This window comes from Nansenia antarctica, assembly GCF_963989245.1.
Source record: "Nansenia antarctica genome assembly, chromosome: 2".
Classification (NCBI taxonomy): Eukaryota; Metazoa; Chordata; class Actinopteri; order Argentiniformes; family Microstomatidae; genus Nansenia; species Nansenia antarctica.
In genome coordinates this window covers 64,044,877-64,060,614 of record NC_137675.1, presented here as the reverse complement: position 1 = coordinate 64,060,614, position 15,738 = coordinate 64,044,877, and the positions used below count along the sequence as shown (strand labels likewise).

General features: G+C 44.1%; 1 protein-coding gene across 1 annotated transcript; it reads left to right on the top strand.

Annotated features, from left to right (window-relative positions):
* Positions 1 to 3,632: 3,632 nt before the first annotated feature.
* On the top strand, positions 3,633 to 4,472 carry LOC308150432 (uncharacterized protein; the record flags this gene model as incomplete). The annotated part of the gene is made up of 1 exon (XM_080523264.1): positions 3,633 to 4,472. The coding sequence occupies one exon, from the start codon at positions 3,633 to 3,635 to the stop codon at positions 4,470 to 4,472; it is 840 nt and encodes a 279-aa protein (XP_080379390.1).
* Positions 4,473 to 15,738: the final 11,266 nt, after the last annotated feature.

Below are 15,738 nucleotides of genomic sequence, written 5' to 3'. Positions count from 1 at the left end.
TGGCATCAATCAAACTTGACTTATACAGCACAAGTCATACATCGAAGGTGCTGAACATAAAAACAAGAGTAAGGAAGGAACATGAGTTAAAACAAAAAGAACATGAACATTTATAAATAGAATACAACACAATAAAACAAGGAATAGGAGATAAGAAATAGATCAAATACAACACAATAAAACCAGGAATTAAACAAGTAATAGGAGAAAAGAAATAAGAGTAAAAGTGCAAGTTGAGATAAACACTAGATAAAAGTACCTACCTACCTATCTACACTACCTATCTTCACTACCTATCTACACTACCTTCACTACCTATCTACACTACCTATCTTCCCTACCTATCTACACTACCTATATTCACTACCTATCTTCACTATATCTTCACTACCTATCTTCCCTACCTATCTACACTACCTATCTTCGCTACCCATCTTCACTACCTATCTTCACTACCTATCTTCACTACCTATCTTCACTACCTATCTTCACTACCTATCTTCACTACCTATCTTCACTACCTATCTACACTACCTATCTTCACTACCTATCTACACTGCCTATCTTCACTACCTATCTACACTACCTATCTACACTACCTATCTTCACTACCTATCTTCACTACCTATCTTCACTACCTATCTACACTACCTATCTTCACTACCTATCTTCCCTACCTATCTACACTACCTATCTACACTACCTATCTTCACTACCTATCTTCACTACTTAACTACACTACCTATCTTCACTACCTATCTATCTACCTATATTAGCTACAATGGATATTCATTACTGATATCTGCAACATCATTTTGCCTAGTCAAAACTCAAATTCAAGATATCTTTTATTATATTTTGACTAATCGAAACTCACATTTTAGATATCTGTAATTATATTTTGACTAGTAAGATTCAAATGTATTTTGCCATTCAAGTGTATGGGGTTTGTCATTACAGATATCTACAATTCAGTTGTAGATATCAGCTATTCACATTGCCGATATCTGCAACTGAATTATGACTAGTTGTAATTACAGTTTCAGATATCTACGGTTTCATTCTGACTAGTCACAATTCCAGTTCAAGATATCTTTAATTCCCATTAATTCAAGATATCGACATTGTCCTTTAAGATATCTTAAATTAAGTTGAAGATATCTTGAATGAAGTTGTGGATATCTCAAACTGGAATTAGGAATGGTCGTAATTTAATTGTAGATATCTATTATAAAGTTAGAGATATCTTGAAATTCATTTCAATGATTGATATCTCAAATTGGTGATATCTTTAACTTTCATTCTGCCTAGTCGAAATGTTATTACAGATATCTTAAATTAGAGTTTAGACGAGGCGAAATGACGTTTCAGATATGTCTGTTGTTGTCAGAAAACGCAGGAGCAGCTTCCTCAAGTGTGTCTGGAGACAACACATCTGCAATGCGCTGTAGATTTCTAGTACAAGCATCTAGTGAACGAATCTCACGTTCACCACAAATCCCTTGATGATATATTCTCTCCATTTCATGGCATTTTCGCGCTATCCTATCCACCACAGCAACCGCCATTGCTTCTGCCAACACTCATCAAATGCTTAGCTGGTCCCGCCAATATCATGAGATACCTCGCATCATGAGCATCGTCATGCAATACAATTCGGACTAGTCATAATGACGTTTGAGATATCTGCAACTATTATTTTGACTAGTGAAAACTCAATTACAGATATCTGCAATGTCATTTAAGGATGTGTGACGAGTTGAGTGTCGTTTTCGGTGACACCACTGCTGATATCTGTAATTCAATTCTGACTAGTCAAAACTGAATTACAGATATCTCTAACTGTCGTTTTGACTAGTCAGAATGACGTTATAGATATCTTGAATACAAATGTAGACTAGTAAAAATCGAATTACGACTAGTCAAATTTAGCTAATAAATGTTAAAACGGCTTGCCATATTGGGACTGACTATAGCGTCATAGGCTACACCAGGGGTGGCCAACCCGCGACTCGCGAGCCGCATGTGGCTCTTTGCCTGTCTCTGTGCGGCTCTTTAATCCATTCATTAAAAGTACGTGGCTCGCTCTCTGTGTCTCGATAGACATTGTTTTGGTATGGCAATCTATTGCACTCGCCATACCTGGATTAAAACAATTAAAAAGAAAAAGAAAAAGAAAAGAATCCCCAGAAAATGTAATCTGAATCACGTTGTGTCATGTTGGTGATTTTATCCACACAACGGTAACTCAAAAACCTCCCGGCTCCATCTCACCCCACCAGCCAGGCGATGTAGTGGAGCACTGGGTTGCCAGACGGGATTTGACAAGTTCCAGCCCAACCAGTCTAAAAGCTGCCAAGTTCACCTGTCCAGTGTGACCAAAAGTAGCCCAATCTGGCAACACTGGTAACTAAGTAACGTTCATGTTAAAAAATATTTAATCTTCTCCATGATTCTCGTCCATTCAGGTGGGTTAAACAAACTCAGTTTGAAACTGTATAAACGCCATAATACTGTTGGTTCAAATGTAATATATTAATGAACAAGTTCATGTCATGTTCTGTCAAACATGATCTAATGTTATTTTAGTGAAAAAAATAATAATCACGTCACCCGCGATTGTGAAGCTAACTCTACAAGCTAGTTAGCGAACATTAAAGATTACAACAGCTAGTTTACGTATGTCAACAATGTCTCTATTCTCAATCATTTCAGTAATAATTGTACCAAATTGGGGCCAGTAAAACTAACAATAATTTGTCATTTCAGTCAAGCGAATACAAACATTGCACACATTAACACCACCACACCTACTAGCCTACTGTAGCTTTAATTTACTGAGGCAATGTCGTTTTGTTTCAATTCCTCCGTCTCAATTTCATCCTTGCTTGGGTAGCTACTACCGGTAGATACAACATTAATTGCCGTTTTACATTTTAGCATTTTATTTGACAGACGCCTTGATCCAAAGTGACTTACAACAAGTACATTTGTCTAAGTAAGTGAATCATCTATACTTCAGTCATCATAACAAAAACAAATCTATGTTAGGCCATTGGCAGTCACAATGCTACAAGAAGGAAGGATTACTTTTTGAATTATTATTATTAATATAAAAAAATAAAAAAAAGGGATTGCAAGGTCCCTGGTTCGATTCCAGCCATTGACATATCCTGCATATCAAGGGTAGTGAGTTGGACTGGTGATCGGAAGGTCATGAGTTCTAATCCCACCTGAGAATACCACACTTAGCCCTAAATTACTCCAGGTAGACTGTCCCTGTATTATCTAATTATGTCGCTTTGGATAAAAGCATCTCCTAAATGGTTAAAATGTCATCCCCCCTCTCTCACCCATCCTTCCTGTCAATCTCCACACAGTATGTTGATGTTTTTACATTTGTATATATTTTAAACTTAATTTTATAGCCAATTTGTTATATTTAACAAAACTTTTTTTTTTGAGGTAAGAGCTGTTTCGGGTCTAGTGATGCTCAAGTTCTTGACTTTTTTCTTCTCTCTTTCAGAAGGGGTGGAATCTATTACAGAATTTAACCTGTACCCTTAAGAGGACCTCAAGTTATACCGACACAAGGTTTGATACTCCCTGGTCTTCCATAAGGTTCTGTCCAAATGGAGGACTTTACCTCATCTGAACCGGACGCACTTGGAGCTGATTTCATCACTGTGGAACTGGACACACAGCCAAAAGAATATGTTGTCAAGTGGGCTGAGGTAGGGTTAAAGTTCACAATATCCTGTGTGAAAAAAGAGGCAGGTGAGGGGTCTGGCTTAATATCCGAGCCCATCAAGGCAGAGCCAGACGAGACCTTTTACGCCCAGTATGAGGAAGTGTACCCGGACTGTGAGGTGGCAGAGCAGAGTGTCGTAGTGAGGACAGACTCTGATGAGGACGACCACATGGAGCCGGGGAGTAGCCAGCTGGGCGGTGATGAGGAGGATGGCTCTGATTCAGGCTCAGAGACAGGAGAATATCACTTGAAAGAGGGAAACTACCGTTGTAGCTACTGTGGGAAGTGCTACAGTCATTCTTCCAGCCTCTCGAGACACAAGCGATTGCACAGGGGAAAGCCACCGGTCCCTCCATCCTCATCGAAGCAAACCGATAACCTGTCAGGTGAGGGGAAAAAGTATCAGTGCAATCAGTGTGGTTTGAGATTTAAAGGCAGCAGAACACTTGGAACTCATAAGAAAGTGCACGGAGGCAGGAGGCTGTATCCATGCAACATATGCGGGAAGGATTTTAACCACAGCTCCAGCTTGTGCCGACATAGGCTTATCCACAAAACCACTTACACCCAGGGGGAGGACAGCCTCAGCAAGTCCTCCGACCTGAAAATACGCCTCAAGTTGTGCTCGAGAGACAAACCAAACTTCTACACTCTCTGCAAGAAGAACAAGAGGTCCAAAGCTGCCAAGCGCACCATGTCGAACGCCGAAGAGGAGGAGTGACATTATGCCTGCCAGCAGTGCGACAAGCATTTCAGCCACACGTCGAGCCTCGCCAGGCACCAGCAAATGCACAAGGGGGAGAACAAGTTCAACTGCGCCTACTGTAAAAAGACCTTCACACGGTTATCCAACCTTCACCACCACGAGAAGTCGCACACCGCGGGGAAGATCTACGAATGCACCATCTGCAACAAGACATTCGTGCACTCGTCAAGCTATTCAAGGCACAAGCGGTCGCACACAGAGGAGGAATTTCTTCTAAATTTGGGACTGGAATTGGCATTACTCTGAATATATAAAATGTGTGATATCCTTTGGTTGTATACTTTTAGCAAATTGTATCTGGGAGGGGGTTAGGATTAATGTTGAGTGCAAGGTGACCCCCCCCCCACCCGCCTGTATGTCCCCCCCTATACTTCTCTTAGATTGCACTCTTGTTCTCTGCTGTCCATGCAAAGACATGTTTGATTTATTTGTGTTGACATTCCCTTTTGTTCATGGCTAGCTACAGGGTTCAATTGATGTTAGGGTAAAAGTATTGTGAAAACTAAACTGGTAGGCCTATGTAGTGCTTCCCACTTCCTTGTTCTGTATATAATCTTTCAGAAGGATCTTTTTTTCTTTCTTTCTTTTTCTTTCTTTTTTTTTATGTGACAAAGGGTCAAAATATAAACCTTGCCTGCCATGTGTCATCCAATTCAATCAAGATTTGACCTTCAGGAGTTTCAGCGTCTACATTCCGTGGTTCAATCAATCTTCCAAAGGTTTTGTCCTCAGCATCTTCTATGTTCAGTTCATGCAAGTTCACAGTGGAGCTGAAAATGAAAAAACAATGAAGCGCGGTAAGGAAGGTTGATTTACGACAGGTCTCATCAGTACATGTGCTAAGAACCAGAAAGGTTTGACCGTTTTGAGTTTTGTTTTTGTTTGATCAAATGTATGAGCAGACAAGTGTTCTGAATGGTTGACTGTTATACCTTTTAATTGTCAGTTGAATACGTTTGAATTGTTGGCATAAGAATATTATTGTCAAAATATGAAATACAAACAAATCCCAACAATTTAGAATGGCATCATTTTTATATTTGTTGATATTTAATTGTGAACGTTTGAATTGTTGACTTAAGAATATTATTGTAAAAATATGAAAAACAAACAAATCCCAACAATTTAGAATGGCATAACTTTTTATAGTTGTTGTTATAGTTATATATATATATATATATATATATATATATATATATATATATATATATTGTGTTTGCCATTAGAAAACAGTTGACATGTTTTGTCTTGCATTTGTTGTAATAAACCTTTGATGAAAAAAAAAAAGCATGGAAGTGAGAGGAACTCTCAAACGCCCTCCCAGTTCTGGGGGGCTGCATGTCTACTATTTACATGGATTGTACAGTATTTAGAACCATCTTCAAACCAATATGAATAATGAATATGAATACACCAACCAAATAATGTGATTGATTAAGCTGTTCATATTATAGGGTCTGATATCTATTTCATATGCAATGTCCTGTCCTTTTTACACATACTCAGTATTTTGTTTCCCTCAAAAGTAACACTGCATTGAAACTGAGATTTACACATTCATATTACACCTCTTGGAAGAGGAAAGAGAAAGAAAAAAAAAACATAGACAAGGGTACAGTTATATTGTGTGTACCCTTGTAAATGGAAAATTGTCAGTGTGGAATAGCGCTAATGGTACAGGGTAGAGTGGTAACAACACTGCTCCCTGTTTTATTTTAGACTCAATGCATGACATTGAGCCATGGTGACAGAATCAATCACGTTTATTGTTACATCCAGTGTTGCCACAGTTACTTAGAAAAAGTATTCTGATTACTGATTACTGATTACTCCTTTAAAAAGTAATCTACTTGACTGATTACGTGATTTTAAAAGTAACTAAATTAGATTACTAGTTACTTTTTTAGTTACTATTGGCAGCTGCCTAGGCACCCGACCCCCCCCCCCCCCCCCCCGCAACATAGAAATGAAAACTGGTTTAGCCAAAACTCACTTTATTTTAACAGTAACTTAAATTACATAATTAAACTTTAAACAATAACTTAAAACAACAAAATAAAGAGTCTTTCTTTGCCTCACCCAACATAAATACTTGTTTTTAAACAATAAAATAAATATAATCTTTATTTAACAGTAACTAGCAAGGAGTGGTTTCACAAAACCTAAAACCTACCCTGACCATTCAGATATGATCCTAATATAATCCTAACTCAGCTGTCAAGACTGGAAGGAGGCCATGAACAGTGAACACGCTATGGAGGCCATGAACACGCTATGGAGGCCATGAACACGCTATGGAGGCCATGAACACACTATGAGTGAAACAGTGGAGAGGGGCGAGTAAACCAGTGGTTGTATCTCATTAACAGAAGCTTCTCAAACCTCTTGTCAGAAAGTCTGTTCCTTCTAGGTGTGACGGTCGGGATTATTACCGCCGCCTTGTAGGGGTTACAAAGTACTTAGTCTGGGGAGGACTGAGTGGGACAGGATCTAGGTCCCCACACCCAATACCTATGGCCTCAATGTTCAGGTGAGTGAGCAAGTTGTTTACTGTTTAGTAGCTTGGGCTAACGTCAACCTCTTAGACGGGGTAAAGTGGGCTTTAGTAGGTGGCCGTGAAAAGTGTGTGCAGTGTGTGCGAGGTAAGTGCCGAACTGACCTGACACCACCCCCTACTTTACCTAGGTCTAGCTAAACAGGTGAGGCGCCCCTACCCCCAGGTAAGTAAATGAAATGGGAAATTACAGCTGTTATTCCCTTCAAATGTTTACTCAAGAATAAACACAGAGCTTATGGAAAATTATCCAAACACAAAACGGTTAACATTTGGGTCAAGAAATTCAATATGGTATGGTTTCATTAATACACTGGTCACTAGCAAGAAATCACATGAAAGGCAAATCAATGCATACAATACATCTGTTCTAATTCACCATCCAACCCTGAATGCTTGAAATTTACACTTAATAAACCATACCCTTTAAATGTAACATTATCAACTTAACTGAATGCAGATAAACTCAAAACAGGCATTTCACTCTTACTTTAACATTGACATTTAACAACATATCAGTCTGAATGAGCAGTCCTTTTCTTCCAGTGTGGGTTTGTGTATGCGTGTGTGTGTGTGCGTGTTCTGCAGGTGTTAGTTACCAGCGCCGTTGCTGTACAGTTCAGTTCAGTTCAGTGGGCGTTGTTAACAGTTGTGTGTGTGCACTTCCAGTGCGGGGTGTGTGTGTGTGTGTGCGCGTGCGAGCGTTAGTCCTTTCAGTTCACAGTTCTGTTCGTCTGCGCACGGTATGCGTGGTTGGTCAGTGTTAATGGCAAGGTGTGGTGCAGAGATTACCCATACAGCAGAGATCGCACGTCAAGGATGTCTGATGGCTGGCAGGGCAAACTTCGAGAAACCTCGCTGAACTCACGCCTCACTGGCGCACGCTTCTCCTCTGTGCAGGGCAACGAACACCAACAACGAGTAGCTCCTTTTCCCTCACAGTTCACATACGGGGTGGGGGAGGGGTGAGCATAACTTTTAGCTAGCACTCCACACCTCTCGATACTGACGACGTTCAGGCTTGCTCTTCCTAAATAAAACCCTCGCAAATTAACGTATCCCTCTTAGCGACCTAGACGATCTAGATAACAGCACTAGACCCACACTTGAATGCTTTTCCAGCCATCTTCATCCATGTAGCCTATCTGTGCATCGCCATGTAGCTCCAGCTAATAGCAAACGTCAATTTCAGTTCAATGAAGCCCGACTTCGGCACTCGCACTATCAAAGGAAACAAAAAACACAAACGTAACCGCGTTACTGATTTAAAGCGTGTGTCACTTTGTATGACCACTCGATAATATCTTCTCATCAAAACGTTTAAACTTGTAAACAGCCCACACTGTTACCGCTCCGTTCACGTTGCTCGTTCCAACTAACTGTTCACCTTTCAAGCACTCCTGCGCGTTCATGTGAGCTCGTCTTAAAGGCGCAGCATATATTTGTACCCGCTACATTCCCCCCTGCGAAACCCTGCCATGCCATCCAACATCCAAATGACGATGCGACCTCTGTAAAAGAAGAAATAAAAATACAACATGTCACTCCATACGACAGTACCCACAGGTAGGTTCACAACACAGGTAACGTTTCAACCAGTACATAAGGATGCCTCAGAAGAGCTGAAAACAATAAAACACGGCATCATAACACTTTTCACTCCTCAATACCTAAAAACATGGACATGCATGAAGGTAAGTATAAAACATTTGCAATTGCACAAATTATTTCAAAACATAATCACTCCTGAATCTACAGGGAATTCTACCCCTGGTCTGTCTTTGAGACCGTCTGGGTTCAGCCACACTCTCACTTTCACTCCCTGCATCTGACCCACCCATAGTTCCCAGCTCCTCATGTATGGGCCTAGCAACTTCACCTATGGCCCCATCATCAATCTGACCCTCATCATTTGAATGCTCCTCGACTACTTCTCTAATACCCAGGCCTGTGTTTGTGTGGGGCATGTGTGTAGTGGCAGGGATGCATATGAAGTCAGGGCAGCCTGTGTCAATGTCAGGGTCGGTGTCCTTACTGGACGGGTGCCTGCCTACGGGACGTGGTGGGGGTGATTGGAAAGTACAGTCTGAGTTGGTCCCTGTGAACAACTTTGGACGGGCCTCCTTTCTCAGGGCGGATAGTGTAAACAGGAATATCACCGTGGTTCTGTTTGACCACAATGTAGGGAAAAGGTTCCCACTTGTCTCCTATCTTGTTTCTGCCCCGATGAGAGTGGTTGCGTAAGAGGACGCGATCACCAGCTCTAATGAGAGCTCCAGCAGCTCTGCGGTCATAGGCTCTTTTCCGTCTCCTGGATGCATCGTGGGCCGCAGCATTAGCAATTTCCACTGCCGTTTTGAACTTCTCGTGGTGGGTCTTTACCCAGTCATCCAGATTATCCACTTCTTCATCCTCCAGGTCCTTTCCTCCTAAGATGTCCATCGGCAGCCTTGGATCTCTGGCGAACATCAGATAAAAAGGTGGGTAACCCGTAGAAGAATGGATGCGACTGTTGTAAGCCATGACAAGCTCAGAAAGGTGTTCATCCCACCTCCTTTTCTTCTCAGCAGGCAGAGTCCTCAGCATCTCGTGCATGGTCCGATTGAACCTTTCACATTGGGCGTTGCCCTGAGGGTGATAGGGGGTAGTGCGGCTCTTTCCTATTCTGTAGATCTTGCACAGCTCTTTTATCACGTTTGCCTCAAAGCAACGCCCTTGGTCTGAATGCAGTCTTGCCGGGCATCCATAATGGACAAACCAGTGCTTTATGAGGTTCTTGGCCGTGGTGTGTGCAGTTTGATTCTTAGTCGGCACAGCAACTGTAAACCGAGTAAACATGTCGGTAAGGACAAGCACATTTTCATATCCCCCGTTGGATCGCTCGAGCATGGTGTAGTCCATTGCCACAACCTCAAGGGGTGCCGTAATGTTGGTGCATGTCATGGGGGCTTTAATTTTGGGGAATACATCTTTGGCCAGAGTACACCGTTTGCATTCTTTAATCCAACCCTGCACATCTTTGGTCATTGTCGGCCAGTAATAGCTCCGCCTCATGAGCTCAAGGGTGCTCTGTTCCGCAAAATGACCACTATGTTCGTGCTGACTTTCAAAAACTCGACGCTGCAGACTCTCTGGGACAATTAACTGCCGGATTTCTTCCCCGTCTCTTGGACTACTGACAGAACGGAACAGGACTCCCTTTTGAAGGCTCAGTCGCTCAAACTGTTGGGCGAGTTGCTTCAGTCCTGGACCCATGTTCTTTAGTTCTGAGAGGGTGGGCTTTCTGTGGTTCCATACTGCTGAGTGGACGGGCCGGATACTGGGATCCCGTTTTTGCTCCTGTTCTATCTCTGGCCAGCTGAAGCCACTCACAGTTCCCTTTATGGCATTCTGTGTGGCATTTTCCCCCTTGAGTGCACCCATTGCTTCCCCTGGCCATAGACAGGCACGCACCTTATCCGATCCAATGCGTATGAAGTCTTTCCCTGAATCTTCCCCATCTGGCTCGGTGTTCACCGGGATTCTTGACAAGACATCAGCATTTGCGTTTTGACGCCCGGGCTTATAACAGACTTCGAAATTGTACTCTGCAAGCTGGGCTACCCAGCGCTGCTCTACCGCTCCTAGGTTGGCAGACCCCAGGTAGCGCAATGGGTTGTGATCGGATACAACTGTAAATTTGGAGTACATCAGATATTCTTTAAATGTTTCTGTCATTGCCCATTTTAGAGCGAGCAACTCTAATTTGAAAGCACTGTAGTTTTTGTCGTTCTTTTCAGCTCCACGAAGACCTCGGCTGGCAAAGGCAATGACGTGCTCAACTCCCCCCTGCTTTTGGCTTAATACGGCCCCCAGGCCCTGTAGACTTCCATCAGTGGTAAGTATGAAGGGTAAGCTAAAGTCCGGGTAGGCAAGGACTGGCGGGTTCATCAGGCTACGCTTCAGCTCTTCAAACGCATGCTGGCAGTCATCACTCCATCTGAATGGCTCTGCAGACCCAGCCCTACCTCCCTTGCCGACCAGAGCATGGAGGGGCCGAGCTAGGTGGGCAAACCTGGGGACAAATCTTCTATAGTAACTCATGAACCCCAGGACTTGCCTCACCTCTCTCACTGACTTAGGGGCTGCCCATGTCTCCAGGGCTCGCACTTTCTCCTGATCGACCTGGATGCCTTGAGCAGATATTATGTGGCCGAGAAACTTCACTTCCTCCCTCAGGAGATAGCACTTGCTGGGCTTCAGTTTTAAGCCATGCCGCTTCAGTCTATTGAAGACAAGTTCAAGTCTCTCGCAATGGGTATCAAAGTCATTGGAAAAGACTATGATGTCGTCCAAATAGATGAGCAGCGTCTCGAACGTCAGATCGCCAAGCACCGCGCCCATTAGACGTTGGAATGTGGCCGGGGCGTTGCATAGCCCGAATGGCATCCTCGACCACTCAAACAGGCCGAACGGGGTGGTGACGGCTGTTTTCGCTCGGTCTGCATCATCCATGGCCACTTGGAAATAGCCCGAGGTTAAGTCCAGGGTTGAAAACAGCTGTGCCTTCCCTAATGCATCAAGCGATTCATCAACACGTGGCAGTGGGTAGGCGTCTTTGCAGGTCACTTCGTTTAGCCTCCGATAATCGCAACAAAACCTCACACTGCCATCTTTCTTCAGCACGATTACAGCAGGTGAGGCCCAGGGGCTTACAACTCTCTTTAAGAACTCCTTGGGAGACGAGATCTTGGATGTGTTTCTTAAACTGCTGGAAAATCTGAGGGGGAACCCGGCGATGGCGCTGCTTAATGGGCGGGGCCCCTCCTGTTGGTATACTGTGGGAAACAGAAGTGGTGTACCCAAAATCTGAATCATTTTTTGAGAACACATCTTGATGTTTAGCTAATAGACCCTTGAGCTTGTGGCACTGTGTGGGAGAGAGCCCCTCAAGGTTAACTTGAACAGGGACAGGTAGCTGCCCTGTTCCGTCTCCCTCCGCCTGGATTGGGGTCGTTTCCACTGCCTTCGCGTGCAGCACCCCCTCTTTTTCTTCGAACTCTACTAGTTCCTTTTGCAGCACGTCCTGTGGCCTATAGACCACCGCAATCCGTGACCTTGGCTCCAGCCTCACCGGCTTGTCACTTGAATTCAGCACACGGATAGGCACACGCCCACCTGTGACTTTAGCGAGCACATTAGCCACCAGGAGGCTCTTCGGCAGGCTCACCCCAGAAGTAGCCTCCACTAACACTTGACAGCTTGCTTTTGAGGGAACCCCACAACGACCCTCCAGGATGCGCTCGCTGAGTGGGGGAATGATGACTGTCTCTCTGCCTGCCACTTTAACATATCCTATTCGGTCACTCTGTCCGAGGGACCCTGCCTCTTTTCTGATGTTCGCTAGCACCCTGTGGACCTTAGCCTCTGTTTCCCGATACTTATTCATCTTCTTCATGCCGTCCGTGGCAACGAAAAGATCCTTCAGTTCACTTAGAACATTCATTCCCAGGATACCTGGGAGGCCTCTCATCTCTTCCACATCTGGGCTTTCATCTTTAAGGACAAAGACACACTTCCTGCCAACGGTCTTCCCCATGCACTCTACCTCCGCCTCCAGGCATCCAAGGACGGGAATTTCGAGGCCATTGGCAGCGGTGAGCTGGACCCAGTTGGCTGAGGACAACGCCGACTTCCCAAAGTACTCTCTGAAGTAAGATTCCCGGATTGTGGTCACCTCTGAGCCTGTGTCCAACAGGCAGTCAGTCTTCACGCCTGCTAACTTCACTTCAACGACCAAGCAGTTTCCAAAGGCACTTACACTTGAGGCTTGAGAAGTGTTACAGGGCTGCCTTGCCAGGTGACTTCTAATTGCAGGGGTACCTGGACTCTGGCGCATCGCCCCTCCGGGGTCGTTTCCTGCAGGCCCAGATGGCCCATCCCTTCTGAGTGGAGGACGTGCTATGCCCATAGCTCCCCTGTTCAGAGGACAGTGTCTGCTGGTATGTCCTGGCTCATTGCACGTGTAGCAGATGAACTGCCCATCTTCGTTTTTCAAAGGGGGGCTTCTTGCCTTCTCGCCTTTCCCTTGTGTCATGCCAGTGCCACTGTGGCCCATCCTCTGGAACAGTTCATCTTGACGGAAGGCTAACTTTTGTATTGCTTCATGCAACATCTCCATTGTCAACTGCGAAGCAGGTTCGTCGGTAGCCCTGGTAGCATTAATGGCACCTTTGGCACGGGAACTGCTTTGCGCACTATCAGACCCCTGAACCTCTTCCTCCTCAGACCATGAGATGGCGTCTTGCATTAGCTCAGCAAAAGTAAGATTTTCCTTCAGTCTCCTCTTGATCTCTCTTCTTAAGATATCATCTCGAAGCCCAAGAGCAAGCTGTTCTTTCAGCATTCCGTCTGAATCAGGGACACGCTTGGCATCTCTACGACGAATTCGCATTAGCTTTTCTTGAATGTCATAGGCGTAAGAACGTATGGTCTCTCCTGCCAACTGCTTGCGGTCATAGAATTATTTGAGCCGGGTGCCTAAAGGGACTTTGTCACCATAAGTCTTACGCAGTGCTTCAAATATGGTCTCTGCATCCTTAGCTTTGTCTGCCATATACTTGACTGTGAGTTTGGCTTCGTTTTGAAGATGCTGCTTGATGAACTCGGCTTGGTCCTCTATAGGGACCTTCATGATTTGAAGGGCAGATTTAATTGATGTGATCCATTCTTCAATATCTACATCACCTTGTTTACCACTGAAATCTGAAATCTTGCGGTCTCTGGGGATATACACAGTAGATGCAGGGGGCTTTTCTTTCTGCTGATCTATGACTGCTTTAGCTAATGCCAGAGCTTCTCTATGCTCGCTTCTAGCTTGTATCAGGGCCTCAGCTTGGTCATTGAACCTCTCCATCATCCCCTCAAATTGCTTCTTAAGTTCCTCTAATTCTGCCATGGCTTCCACTTAAAAATGGTTGCTTATTCTATCCTGTTCGTGACGCCAATTGTGACGGTCGGGATTATTACCGCCGCCTTGTAGGGGTTACAAATACTTAGTCTGGGGACGACTGAGTGGGACAGGATCTAGGTCCCCCACACCCAATACCTATGGCCTCAATGTTCAGGTGAGTGAGCAAGTTGTTTACTGTTTAGTAGCTTGGGTTAACGTCAACCTCTTAGACGGGGTAAAGTGGGCTTTAGTAGGTGGCCGTGAAAAGTGTGTGCAGTGTGTGCGAGGTAAGTGCCGAACTGACCTGACACCACCCCCTACTTTACCTAGGTCTAGCTAAACAGGTGAGGCGCCCCTACCCCCAGGTAAGTAAATGAAATGGGAAATGACAGCTGTTATTCCCTTCAAATGTTTACTCAAGAATAAACACAGAGCTTATGGAAAATTATCCAAACACAAAACGGTTAACATTTGGGTCAAGAAATTCAATATGGTATGGTTTCATTAATACACTGGTCACTAGCAAGAAATCACATGAAAGGCAAATCAATGCATACAATACATCTGTTCTAATTCACCATCCAACCCTGAATGCTTGAAATTTACACTTAATAAACCATACCCTTTAAATGTAACTTTATCAACTTAACTGAATGCAGATAAACTCAAAACAGGCATTTCACTCTTACTTTAACATTGACATTTAACAACATCTCAGTCTGAATGAGCAGTCCTTTTCTTCCAGTGTGGGTTTGTGTATGCGTGTGTGTGTGTGTGCGTGTTCTGCAGGTGTTAGTTACCAGCGCCGTTGCTGTACAGTTCAGTTCAGTTCAACCGTTCAGTTCACAGTTCTGTTCGTCTGCGCACGGTATGCGTGGTTGGTCAGTGTTAATGGCAAGGTGTGGTGCAGAGATTACCCATACAGCAGAGATCGCACGTCAAGGATGTCTGATGGCTGGCACTGGCAGGGCAAACTTCGAGAAACCTCGCTGAACTCACGAGTCACTGGCGCACGCTTCTTCTCTGTGCAGGGCAACGAACACCAACAACGAGTAGCTCCTTTTCTCTCGCAGTTCACATACGGGGTGGGGGAGGGGTGAGCATAACTTTTAGCTATCACTCCACACCTCTCGATACTGACGACGTTCAGGCTTGCTCTTCCTAAATAAAACCCTCGCAAATTAACGTATCCCTCTTAGCGACCTAGACGATCTAGATAACAGCACTAGACCCACACTTGAATGCTTTTCCAGCCACCTTCATCCATGTAGCCTATCTGTGCATCGCCATGTAGCTCCAGCTAATAGCAAACGTCAAGTTCAGTTCAATGAAGCCCGACTTCGGCACTCGCACTATCAAAGGAAACGAAAAACACAAACGTAACCGCGTTACTGATTTAAAGCGTGTCACTTTGTATGACCACTCGGTAATATCTTCTCATCAAAACTTTTATACTTGTAAACAGCCCACACTGTTACCGCTCCGTTCACGTTGCTCGTTCCAACTCACTGTCTCTCTTTCAAGCACACCTGCGCGTTCATGTGAGCTCGTCTTAAAGGCGCAGCATATATTTGTACCCGCTACATTTACACCCTCTTGCCCCAATAGAAAAAACCCTATCTAAGCACCATTACAAACAAAACGATCGCGCAGATCAATTAACAATAGGCTATTATATACAAAAATGCGATAAATGTGTCTCCAAAATGCTTAATATGCCACTCAAGGCTTTAAAA